At 40.8% G+C, this 13,455-nt stretch overlaps 1 protein-coding gene across 5 annotated transcripts in view; it reads right to left on the bottom strand.

Annotated features, from left to right (window-relative positions):
• Positions 1-3: 3 nt before the first annotated feature.
• OTUD4 (OTU deubiquitinase 4) overlaps positions 4-13,455 on the bottom strand; it is a 29,139-nt gene continuing 15,687 nt past the window's right edge. The window contains exons 12-23 of one of the 5 annotated variants that reach the window (XM_082281544.1): positions 13,146-13,246; positions 11,736-11,860; positions 11,443-11,623; positions 10,720-10,885; positions 9,744-9,864; positions 7,659-7,714; positions 6,953-7,111; positions 6,293-6,431; positions 5,199-5,278; positions 5,009-5,123; positions 4,278-4,318; positions 4-2,628 (exon numbers count right to left, since the gene is read on the bottom strand). In XM_082281544.1, coding sequence (XP_082137670.1) covers positions 1,402-2,628; positions 4,278-4,318; positions 5,009-5,123; positions 5,199-5,278; positions 6,293-6,431; positions 6,953-7,111; positions 7,659-7,714; positions 9,744-9,864; positions 10,720-10,885; positions 11,443-11,623; positions 11,736-11,860; positions 13,146-13,246 — 2,511 coding nt within the window. In that variant the 3' untranslated portion in view covers positions 4-1,401. Of the gene's footprint in view, positions 2,629-4,277; positions 4,319-5,008; positions 5,279-6,292; positions 6,432-6,952; positions 7,112-7,658; positions 7,715-9,743; positions 9,865-10,719; positions 10,886-11,442; positions 11,624-11,735; positions 11,861-13,145; positions 13,247-13,455 lie in introns of all 5 variants that reach the window. The other 4 variants (XM_082281546.1, XM_082281543.1, XM_082281545.1 and 1 more) reach the window with 4 other exon arrangements.

The following is a 13,455-nucleotide window of genomic DNA, read 5'->3' as shown; positions in this document are numbered from 1 at the left end:
AAGTGAAAAGACAAAACATTTATTTTAATTAGGGTTTTATACATGGCATGCATCTGAAAACAAACTCTTTATCATGTAACTATCATCTGGTTTCCGCACCAAGGGTGTACAATCTCAGACACAATGAATGGGTACCATCACCTACACTACTGTTTACAGAGATATAAAAATATACACAACAGTTCAATTTTACAGAGCAACAGAGCTGAGTGAATACTGTGCACACTGCACTCTCCGAGTCTGGACAGCTGAACATCCAGGCTGCAAAGGCAACAGGAACACTGCAGAGATCGTAACCGGGCTCAGAAGAAACAGCATCAGAACTCTGACACAGTGTAAAAATATAAGGCAGAAGCCACTTTCTTCTGAATTGTAGGGAAGAGCAGAGCACACTGAGACTCTCCATTCTTGCTTTTAAAAGTAGTTCCAGCAAGGAGTTGTACATGCAAAACATCAACAGTGCAACAACAAAAGAATACTGAACAGTAGCTCAATCGTACAAACTTAAAAAAACGTAACACGTACTTTATGCATCTCCTCACAAAATATCTAGGATTTGTCAGTGCATTAGTGTTAAAGTGGCATTAAAAAAACTTCTGCTATTATAACAGATGCAGAATTATTTTGGAAATGCATAGCATCTACATTTTTATTGTCTTTGTAATTATTCAGTTGGCATAGGCACCATTCTAGTCACACCAGCATTAAGAAGAATCCATGGTGGAAACAGCCATTCTTATCAGTTCATACACAGGTATTCTTGACTGCTTGTCTTGATTTTAATTTCAACAAATAAATGCTTTTTAAAATTCAAAAATATACCCTATGATTATGAAAAGAACTATATACAACATACCTAAGACACAGGGTTAGCTGGCTGCCATACGTGTAACACACAAGAGAAAACATTCAAGTTTGACAGATATTTTTTCTTTTTGAGATGAAAGGCCTTTGGGTTGGAAGCATATCAGAGACAACAGTGCAGTAGGCTGAGAATTCCTTTAGCTCAGTTCAGAACTAAGGCATTGTATGATAAAATATACATTTATATTTGGTGCAATGTTACTGTCAATTTTAGAATCTAGATCACATCAAATGCTGTCATTTGTCACTCTAGTAAACGCACATACCCATCTTCTATCACAAACGCAAACCTTTGTGGGGAAAAGAATTATCAAACACTAAACCTATTTTTTTTTCTAATTTGACATTGAGGAAAAACTGCTAAGCCAAACAAACTCTAGAATCTCCCCGAAAACCCTGTGGTAGGACTTGACATCCTCCTAGTCTTTACTTGCCAAAAATTAAACATACTGAACTTCACTAAAAAGAAATTAAGATTTTAAACTGCTATTTCAAATAAGTTTTTGCTTCTTAAATTTTCCAATTATCCACTAAACTCTATGCTTGCTGTCCCCTCTGATTATCTCCCAGTGTTGCCCTTCTCCTGTCATTCCTATATGGCTGCCCTCTGAAGTTTCTCTGATACTGGTAGCCATCATCTCTGCTTCTGCTGGGTGGTCCTTTCCAGGCCTCCTCGTTTCTTTGGAACTGGTACCCTCCCCTGCTGGAATACCCCCTGTCAGGTCTAGGCCTTCTGCCTCCTCCGTAAGTCTGGTTATAGAACTGCTTGGATCTACCACTCCTCAGCATGTCAGAAACCTCACTGTCATCTTCAGAGCTCTCTTCCCTCGTTCTCTGGGCCCTGCTTTCTGTCTGCACGTTCCCAGTGCCCTTGGACTCTTTTCCTTTAGCAGGCTTCTCCTTCCGGCTGGGAGTGCTGGGTTTCAGTTCGTTTTTGGGAGGTTCTGCCAGCAGTGGCTGCATGCTGGGCCCTGCCACCGGCCTCTCCAGGCCCTGTGTCTGTGGAGGGCGATGTTGCTGCCCAGCTGTTTTCTGCTTAGGAGCAGCTGAAGGACAGGTTTGCTCCAGCTGGGGTGCTCTTGCTGAAGCGTCCTTCGGGGTCCCTGCAGCAGCCACTGGGAATGGGACGGTGTTGGAGCTGCTGCTGCTGTTGGTCTTCTGGAGCTGCTCTGCACAGTTCACTCCAGGAACTGGAGGGCTGCATTCTTTGCTCACATAGATGTTGGCAGAGGTGCCAGCTGCTGCCTCTTTGTCCTCAGGTGACAAGACAACATTAGGTCTTGCTACTGAATTCTCAATGAAACCCTGAACTGGGTACCCATACCAAAAGTGAGGAAAGAAAGGAGGTGCTATTGGAACAGCTCCTAGAAAGTGATTGTGTCCAAAGGGCGGCTGCGGGAACATATTTTTCCCTCTTAGGGACTCCTCGTAGTTCGCATGAAGAGCTTGCGCTGGATTCTCCGGTTCGACACAGACCTGCCCTTGACTTTCTGACACCTGAGCTGAAGGGATGATCAGAGGCAGTGATGGAGATCTGTCAACCTGTGGAATCTGACCGTTGGACCTGGTCTCAGTCTGAACAGCAAAGTGCCTGTTTGCTCGTGCAGTTTCATTTTCGTTCTGAGTCGGAGCAGCCTCCTGGAACCAGGGGTTGTGTGGATACACAGGAAGGGACACGTTTGGGTACATTCTACAAGCAGCTAAATAGGCCTGGTGCAGGGGGTACAGGTAAGAATGGGGTGCCCACATGGGACAACTGTATGCCTGCAAGACAGCAGGGAAAAGAAAATTTAAAAATCAGTTATTTGGTCTTTGGAATGTTCAGAGAGACATAAAAGCACACTAGTCGTTTACCATTTTGAAACAGTTAAATTATAGGAGATAAAAGTTAATTTTCTTTACAGTGACTGCCCTCAATTCTAAATCCTACGACTCTAGGATGGTGTTCTTGGTTTTTGTTTTCCTTCCAAATGCAGTTGAAATGGGCAACAGTTATGACCAAGCAAGAAAACATAGTAGTAGTTTCTATACAGTTAAACATGTAATGCTATTAAGCTCTAGCTATGTGTTTGAAGAGAAACATTTCAAACTCATTTTCCAGAATCACACTTACTAACTAATCAGCCATTTGTTCTACTAGAGCTCACTTTGCAAAGACTACAACACTGAAGTTGTCCACCTCAGGTGGCAACCCCTTCCCTTTTCTCTACCTCCATGTTAATGAACTGGACTCTGTAGGAACAGGCCCTGGAGCAAACCATCCTGAAAAACCTAGCCAGACCTCCTCTCCAGGAGGCCCTTCCCCCTCAGTGTGCAGCTGGAAGGGTGTGGGCAGGGCAGAGGCTGGAGGAGAGCAGCAGACAGACAATGCAGAAGGTATTTTCCCGGGCCTGCTGTACCCTGTGACACCACCGAAGGAGCACAGCCACTAGAACATGGGCTGGGACCAGCAGATGGTGCTGAAGCACCAGAACGACAGGCTAGATCCTAACTAATCCAAAATACCAGTAAGGAGAGTCCCAAACATGTCAGCTTATGAACCTCATGCTGTTTAAATACATTGTGGTGACACTTGCTAATGAATGACTTATGGATTTTCTATTAAGCAAAGAGACTTATATTAGGCAGAGGTATCTAATTTACATTGGAAACTGCTGAATATTCCCTCTTTGCATGCCCAGACACAAAAGAATATCGTTGCTATAGCCAACGTCCCATGAAATAAACCCAAGAGCTCTCAGCACCTTGCCCAAAGTCGTTTGCCTGACAGAAGAGGTAAGAAGGTAAAAAAGGAACGTGCAGAAGGGAGAAAGAAAGCAAACAACTAGTCCTTCCCAAGCAATGGAAAACGCTGGGATTTGGCTAAGCCTCTTGCCCAACCAAACACACAGATTTGCACCACATTTACACATACACACACCTATAATTACTGAAAAAGTAGAAAACTGTTGTCATTAACCTGAGCAGAAAGAACAGACACCCAGGTTACTTTTAAGGGAGTGTCCCCAGGGAAAGATTTTGGGATCTGTACTGCAGTGGCTTTGCCAATACACAGCCAGGGTTGAAGTCTGAGGACATTTTCTCATTCCCTATGCACTGCATTCAAAAGAAGCATCTTCACACTCACAATTTATCTGTGACTTGGTAAAGCACAGTTTGCTGACTGTGCAGCCACAGTTGGAAGCCAATAGTTCTCACTATGGTGTTGACATTAATTTGATTTCTGCTGATTTGAACTGCACTGTGGACAACTGCTGGAATCCCAGTTAACAGCACACAAATAAAGTATTTCAAACTGAAAGATGGACTTGAAATGCACAGCTACAGCAACAAAACTTCCACACTCCAAGTTCCAACAATTATTTACAAGCGATTTTTGTAATAAACATGAAAACATAAGTTTGAAGAGTTACCTTCACACCAAGATTGAAGAAAAATCTAAGAATATTCTTGTCTAGAAAAAAAAGAACAAAAATATTTATGAAGACCAAAAATATTTCATTTGATACAAAAACTGCATAAAGTTCTATTTCAGTAGAGAACACTGGTATTAAGTTACTGCTTGCATGTCTTCAATTGATTAGTTGGGGTTTTTTTGCCACAGTAAGATATCTAGATCACAACAGCAGTTTAAATTTCAGTTTCAAGAGTCTGTAAACTTCTAGTTTTTAAAGGAACAGTTCACTAAACAAACACCACTGTGCAGTCAGACATGAAATGTTCTTTATGGGCATACCTTGCATTGATAGTATGCCAAAACCTGTATTTTCTCAGGCCAGTAAGGAAACGCTCAACAGCTTCCAAGCTTTTAAATGACACAAGCAAACCTATTATTCTCACAGGAAGCAGTTCTCCAAGAATAATTCTTTACATGCACAAAACCTCAAGTTATGGTAGGGCAAGCTAAGAACCACAAAATGATCCTACCAGATTTCCAGGTGTGACCACTTGAAACAGTCACAATGTTGGCAGTGCAAACTACAGAGTTACAACTCTATTCAATATTCCACATCTTAAATCACAGAATGACAACTACTGGATCTTTTGACAGAGAATGACAACAGGACCAAAAGAAGTTGTGTTTATCTGCATTTTAAGAAAAGAAGACCTATCGGGAAAATGGTGTAAAATCCAGACTTCTCACCTTTAGGTAAATCTTCCCCAGTACTGCACAGGGAGTAAGGAGGTGCAACGGCTCTTTCTCCCTTTTCATTAAAAGGGAATCCAGGGTATAGCGGATCCTGGTAGGGATTCAGAGTCTGAGGCAAAGGCATTAAAGGCTGGTTAACTGCTTGTAACCACACAGGAACTCCAGCAACTGAAGCAGATGTTACCTGAGCCTGTGATACAATAGAGTCAGGTCCTGTTGCTGGTCCTGGCATCAGTGAAGAAGCAGGTATTTGGGTTGGAATACCTAGAGGGAAAAAACCCCAACATACATACATACATACATAAAAATATAACAGGTATCAATGCATATATATATATATATTTATGTATATACAGATATATAATCACAAACCAAAAGACATCAGAAAAGCAGGATTCAAAATGCAAAGAATAGTTTTCAGAAAGAATTAAGCAGGTAAGCTAAGCTTTCCAGAAACAGCTAAACTGACCCCGTATTTCTTTTTAAAATTATGAATACCAGAAGGAAATAGGAAGGAGAAAAAGTGGAGGAACTGAAACTTTTATGTGAATCCTTGAAGTTCTCATTCTGACAAGTCATTTACAGTCAACTCTGAATCTAAGCTCAGATCAACTGGGCTACACATCTTCTGTCACAGACACAGTCAAGCGTGACAAGACTGTGACTGTCTCATGTGAACAAAGCAGACTGATCTGAAAGCTGGTTCTTGTAGAGAAACAGCAGTGTGAGAGAAAATGCAGCACCTGATCTAATGAGCAATACTGATTCCAAGCCAACTCCACAGACCAGAAGATATGCACAGCACTCAAAAACCCACTACACTGGCTTTGCAGCTAAGGTCCAAATGGATCTCATTAGTTCCAGACATACAAGCCCCAAGCTAAGTCCTCAGTCAGCCAAGGAACTTATTATTACATGGGACACAGAGCACAAATACGTATCAGGTTTCAACATGCTGACAATGTGTTCTACCTTAAGCAGATCCTCAAAACTCAATGCTATCCCAGTCAAGAGGAAAAATAGCAAATTGAGTACACAACCCTCTTATACCTTCAGGTTGCTCTACACCTTAAAGCAATCTGTACATACAGGCAATCAAAGATCTGCCAGAACTCTCACTAGCTTTCAGCAGTGAGACGCTACATTCCTATGAATGCCTGCCTTTGGAATGTGAAATATACGAGGCAGTGTATCCTGGGGGAATCTTCAACTTAGTAAGAGAGTTAAAGTATTTTCCAGGGTTAGTAATTTCTGATTAACATTAGTATTTCTGCAAACCTGCTGGTCCATAGGTTGCTGGCTCACTTGGCCAAGCTGGCACAATGGCTGGTACAGAAGGCACTGCTGGAGGTAAATGCACCTCGGAGAAGACTGGAGAGGGTGTCGGAGTTACACTCGGCACGCATTCCGTCAGGTTCTGTAAAAACAAACAAACCTAAACCACACCATGCTTGGTAACCCTGTTGACTCTATCTTACTCAGACTACCACCATCCCCACAGGGAAGTACTAACTAGGAACATATCCAAACAGACCTGAGCTACGTCACTATGTGGAGAGCTGTGCTCTGAGCTCTATCCAGCCATGCCTGTATCACAGAGCCATCAGTGCTGGAACCACCCCCACAAGCTTTATATTTAAGTATCTCCAACCCAAAAGAAAAGCCACCCTCACAAGCAGTTACCCATAACCTTGGAGAAACCTGAAAAGGCAAAGCTAAAGAATTTAAAGGAAAAAGCACCAGTTACCTTGGTAGCAAGATATGAAATAACCCCTCTCTCAGAAAAGAGTAGATATACTTCTACTTTTCTACCAAGGGTTGTCCTTTTACACTCTTTATGCTGGACATATCATAAAGATTCCTAACTGTAAATATGCAATTTTGCATTATCACCATAGAAATGCCTGTGTAATTAAAAGCCAGTATTGTAATACATACGTGGCTGTGATGAAGCTCCCCTTTGTCTGAAGTCTCCTGACTGGAAAACTTTGAAATCAAACAAACATTTCTTACTTGCTCAGCAAGAATCGGAGAATCTGTTTTTACTTGTTCCAAAGGAGATGAAGCTTTTGGATAACTCTCATCTTGACTATTCCTCTAAAGCAAAGTTAGAAACAACAGACACAGCTAGTCTAATAGTAAGATTAACTTTACAAAGAGTTACTCAAAAACAGTAAACCACACTCCATACAAAGTGGGCTAAGTACCCATCACTATTATACTAGTGTAACATTTTGCTCATTGAAAGGACAGCAAAGGTTAAAAGCCAACAAGAGGCCACAAATCTTCACTGAACTTCAGAGCTCAGGGTCTGTTAGCACAGTAGCTATTAACAAACATCAAATCTTCTGTGGTCCCATTAAACTGAAAGTACAGACTGTACTAAGCAATTACAAATCCAGATTCGTAAGTGCTCTCGATAGCCCAGGTTTGAAGACTCCCATTGCAGAGAAAGACTAAAAGTATGGGTTACAGGCCTGAGGAAAGCTGACAGAAATACAAGCCTCCAGCCTTAGGAGTATTTCACTAAAAGCTGTAAAGCAGCAGCAGCAATCACAGCTCTAAAGGCAGCTATTGCTCTGCTAATCATGTATCAGAGAAGCAATAACATTAAAAAAAAATTTGGTCTTTTCTTTAAGATTACCTCAGATGAATTTGGTTCAAGCTTCTGACTTAAGTGGATCTGCCTGGAATTTGACTCTGCAACACCAAGACATAACCTAGTAAATGAACCATTACACCACTTATGGCTATCACAACTTAAGCCAGTTAATTTGTCTTTCCAAAATTAAACTTTCAAAACGAAACCTATACCTCAGTATATATTACTTCAGAAAACTTAAATTTCTATTTTTACCAAAGATCAAAGCATCCTAAAACAAACAGTTGTTCAGGCAGTAACAGAGCAGCTACTTCAACCTGGGTTCTCCAAGCTCTACAAGAGTTCTTTAGTGATGTTTGGCAACCATTTCAGTGATGCTTGGGGAAAGCAGGAATGAAATGCAGCTGTCCCTTTACACATATTCATCCTAAATTGCTCCTAATGAAACAGAAGTTTGTACTTTGCTTAAAGTGAAAGTATTCTGATCTGCATTTTCATTTTCAAGTGTTAAGATAACAGAAGCTTAAAGTCTTGTCTACTTTTGACTGCATAAAAAACCAGTTTAGAATGTTTCAGTGGATAAAAAGATCTAAAAAAATTTTCAGACTGCTGCACAAAGTTTCATTTCTCAAGCACCGGCAAACAGTTTGGTAGGGAAGTGTTAAAAAACAGTCATGATATAAAAAGATCTGAACAAGTTCTTCATGTTCTGGCTTATATTCAGACCCGGCTACCACTGCTTGTCAATCAAACTCATGCCCAGAAGATTATCAATAGCAGATACCAACTTTTTAAAAGCTTATTATATACTCTGTCACAACTAGACAACAGTATAAATGGAAACAGTATTGATTTTGAGAATTACTGCCAATTCCCTGAGCAGCAATAGGAATCCCTGAACACTCAGAAGGAAGTACACGTGATTCCCATGGGATTGTTAACCTAGTTTCACAAGAGGCAACACAATCCAGAGCATCACAAAAAGCAGAGAAAGCTGGACATGCCATGCCCCTCAGCCAAATCCATCATGACACTGGAGTCTTTACTTTCTCTCCAGATTTCTCTACATGAATGTTCCTTTGGCATTGCTTATGGAACAGGTTTGCAAAGGAAACAACTTTTTAGACATTTAGAGAATTAAAAATAGCTAAGGTGGGCCCTTGTGAGACCACTCAAGAAAGGATTCCATCTTGTAAGAGGGACTAAGGAGCACACATACCATAAACAGACAACAGCAATGTCTCTGCTGTTGCCAGAGATAAGGGAACAAAGCAAAAAAAAAAAACTTTTTAAAAAATTGCGGGAAGGAGCAGCTTCTATGAGGAGACTAAAGCATCTGAGTTTTATTTAGTCAGGGGAAAAAAAAAAAGTGGAAGAAGCCAAGAAAAAATCTGGGTTTTAGTTATGGCAAAGGGGACAGGACAAAAAGTTTTAAAAATACTAATTAAAAAATCCTACCAACCACTGTCAATTGCAATTAGCAAAGATTTACTAACTACCTCCTGACACGTACAGCTTCCATCTATTACTGCCATGTTCCACTTCGTCACAGAAGAGGAAAAGCTTTGAGACCCTCAAGAGAAGCTAAAGAATGCTGTAACTGACTGGGGGGAGGGGGAAAACCCAAACAGAATTTTGACCATGTGACAGATCTTTCTACTGTAAACAGGTTTGTTTTTCCAGCTCTTCTGTACACCATCCTCTCCCCTTCCTGTACCATCATATGCTAATTCTTAACCATGCCACACTGAATACTTTTACCTGTTTTTCTCATAAATTACTCTTAATGCTCCTCCCACTGGCACTTTCTGCCACACACTCTGGAATTTCAAAAAGGATCTAATTTAGAGTAGCTCTGGTAAGTACTTTAATTTCTCCTCTTCCCATTTACTACAAAAATCCCAGCCAGGAGTCTGCTCTCTCAGCCACATTCACAAAGCAGGAAAATGTACCTTCTTGACAAACCACACCCTTGCTACCTCCAGCCCAGCTTAGTTTGGTACTGCTACCCAGGATAACTTTCCCCTCATTGCCTAAACAGATACCCCATTTTGAATAAATTCTGGGGCTGGTAACAAAACCAAGCAAACAAAAAAACAGCCATGATCTAAACCCATTTAGTTTTACCTTTCTCCTTCTGCTCTTCCACGTCCGCTGTCCACTTGCTGTTTCTTCTTTCATTATTTGAGAACTTTTTCTGGTTTACATTATCCACAGTCTGTGTAGCAGCCTGACTGACTGACTGATTCTAAAGACGTTGACAAAAGCAGAAATACCACTTTATGTAATCACTCCAGTGACACTCTGCCATCATCTGCTATGAGACTATTATGCCTTCATGACAAGTAATGTTTATGTTTGTGATAGGCAGAAATGGGGGGGGGTGGGAGTGGGGGTGAGGTCTGGCTCAGTATCACCCACTGGCAGATTCATCCACTCTTTCTCATTCATTGCTACATCTTGCCAAGTGCCCTTTAAGAGCATTCATGTCACTAGCTGACATGACAAAATCTGCTTCACTCAGACAATAAATCACATCCTCCTCCTGCAGGTGAGCAAATAACAACAAACTGTTACTGCTCAGAGGGAGAGAGCAACCTCTGTCCTTTAGGCTTCAGTCTTGCACCTACTCATTCTTTCCAGCCTTATTTTTGTTTCTGTTTGCCCTAGGATTTAAACCCAAAAAGCCCCACACATGTTTAAAACGAACCTGTGTGGAGACCAGCTCTTTACCCACAGGATCTGCTCACTTCCCCGGATGTACTGAGATTCCCACTCACTTCCATTAAAACTGCACCAATACAATGATCTCTCCAAAATCCTACAGCTACAGATGCTCATGTGTCTCCCATATTTACATGGCTAAAGCACCATGTGTGGTGGATGTTCAATTATTCCCAGGATAAACATAGTAATGTATTTTCTTATCTTTAACCTGTAAAGTGTTGAAGATACTTTGTAATTAGAAATACAGGTGAGTGCAAAATTAACATCCCTAATTTTTGAATTGCAGCATGATTCAAGGACTGCAAACAAATCGCTAATGAAAGGTTCGCAGACAAGCATGGAAAGTGCACTATTAATTACAATGAATACAGCATACATTGCAAAGAGCAGGAAAAGCTTGTTCATCCCGCTGCTGGATCTCATAAAGGGAGCGAGACTCCTCTATGGCCTGCTTCTCCCTGCGCTCCTCTGGAGACAGCCCAAAGTAATTGCAGTCCCTGCTGCCATGGCTCAGCTCCTCACTTCGCTCACGCTCCGCTTTTCTGCACAGGAAAAAAGGAAACGGGATCACCTGGACTACAAAATTCAGGATCAAACACAATACAAACTCATGGGTTAAGGAGGAAGAAAGCAGATGCAATGATGGAAATTAATTCCAAAGGAATCAAAAAATCACTACCAACAAATGCAGGCAAAACGCTGTTCTCATACTCCTTTCAAGTGTTAAGTCAGAACATGAAGCAGTCCCCTATGACAGGTTTAGCAAAAGCTGAGGGAAGATGTTAGCCATGCCCAAGAAGCACTTGCAACACTATTTCAGCCCCAACCAAAAAGAAAAACAACAACTGCAACAAAAACCCACACCAACATCCACTTTCCAAGAAAAAAATGAGGCTCTGTACACAGTTGCTGCCATGCAAAAAAAGAAATAATTATTTTTCCTGTACTTGTGTGTATTCTTAAGGACTTGGGACACTTCTTAAGAATTCAATGGCAGCATATTTCAAAAGAGTATGCTGGAAGCATCTGAAGTAGGCACCTGGGCTTCCTGGAGCTCAGTCAGAGTTCAAGCCAAGGAAGATGCTGTTTGCAGTTTTACCTTACAGACTGGGAAGGATTCCTGCCTGGAGCTTTTTGCTCAGTTGAGGTCTGATGAGGTTGGGGCCCAGAACACAAGAACTGGTGCTGCCTGGTTCCCACAGTATGCTGAAGTCGAGGAGGTAGTGCTGACTGGGGTTTGATTGACTTGCTCTGATTCTTTGGCCCTTTGCACTCTGCATCTGTGGTAACAACGTGGAAACAGGTAAGACTTTTGTTTTAATCATTTTTTAAGCTCTTTGGGACAAGACATCTGACAAAGATTCTGCCACACAAAGACAGGTACAGTCCTACCAGGCTGAGCATTCTGCCCCCATGCTGGGTAAAACTTTTTTATCTTCTTCCCTGGCACAGTGTTCCAGCCCTCCATAGGAGAGGTCTGTGGAAGAGGTTTAAGGCTCTTCAGTGAGACAGCATGCCTACAAAACAAGGAATTACAGAGGGAATAATATCTTAAAAGACCAGACTGTGGCTTGCAGAAATTAATACCACATGTTCACTAATACTGACAGATCATTCCATTTTTGAGAACACTGCATTCAAACTTCTTTGCCTTTATGATTACACTCAAGCAATGTGTAGAACAGCAAACCCTTTTTTTTTCCTTTTTACATAAAAGTGGTAAGTTGACACAAACTTATCCGGTAAAGAATGATCAACCATTTGTGAAGTGCCTATTGTAATGTCTCCAAGGCAAACAGAAAAAAAAAAAGATCACAAAAAGCAATATACTTAGATAAAAGCAATACACTTAGATATACCAACACTGGAATAGGTGCCAAGATAGAAAGACGTTACATTGATGGTGTATATCCCAGAACAATTACTGCCTTTTTAAATGAGGATGCTGTAAGGATGGTCCAAGCAATTGTTTATATCATTTGAAAGGCAGACATTCAAACAGGTTAAATTCCAATTTAAAAAGGGTTCAAACTGCAAGATAATCTTTGGATCTCACAATATTTTCTTTTTCTAATGGAGATCAAATGAGATTAATGGACATATTTCTCATTTACCTTGATTGAAAGTGTTTCCTCTTCCCAAACTACAATCAGTGTGGGTTTTTTTGACCCAGAAGTCACAGGACTTACAGCAGAGCTCGGGATATCTCAAACTGCTCTCTCCCTGCCCCCTCCCCACCAAAAAACCCCAACAAACAAAAAACCCCACCCCACACAACCAAAACCATCAAATCTGCAACCCACAACAACAACTTTAAACGATTTTTTGTCACAGGTAGGGCAAAGATGATGCTGATCTAAACAGCAACTTGGCACTCTCTGCATGAAATCAGGCAGAGCTACTCAACCAACAGAGGAGCTCAGTGCTTTAATGGACCTTTCAATATGAAAAGCTTGTCACAAATCTAGCATCTAATTATTAAGTACAAGCAACACCTTATTAGCCTGGTGTCAATCTGTTTAGGTTTGAATCTTGTGCAAAAAGAATAAAATTAAAATACTACTAATGTAGTTACTGTTCTACTCTCCAAGTAATACCCGGACTACTTAGCACTACAGAATAAAGTATGAAGTGATAATCAATTTTTCCTTTTTTTATTAGTATGTTGTTTTCTTAACAAATTTGTGGTACTACTGCTTCAAGTAAAGAAAAAGATACATTTCAAGGGCTGAAGTTAACTCTGAACCAAAGTAATGCTCTGTTCAGTTTGGTGCTTCCTTCCAAAAGAGATTAAGCACTTACTTTGCTCCAAGCTCTTCTACAAATACAACAACTGGCCCATTCTCTGAAAAAACTTCTTGAATATGGGCATTATAAAATTTCCCATTATGGTCTAAGCGCACCTGTAAGGAAAAAGAAAAAGAAAGTGCATTAGCTCCAAAGATGACAGTGAGAGGAGGTAACTCTTCAAAATATCAACACTGTTAGAAACAGAACTTTTCCTCTGGGCAGCAGAAGACCTGAGAATACACATCACAATTCAGTAAATGAATCAAAAGCCAATCTTCAATCCCTATTGCTTCTTCAAAAAGAAATAAAAATACTATTAAAA

The sequence above is a fragment of the Coloeus monedula genome, assembly GCF_965178545.1.
Source record: "Coloeus monedula genome assembly, chromosome: 5".
Lineage (NCBI taxonomy): Eukaryota > Metazoa > Chordata > Aves > Passeriformes > Corvidae > Coloeus > Coloeus monedula.
This window is presented reverse-complemented; position numbering and strand designations above follow the sequence as displayed.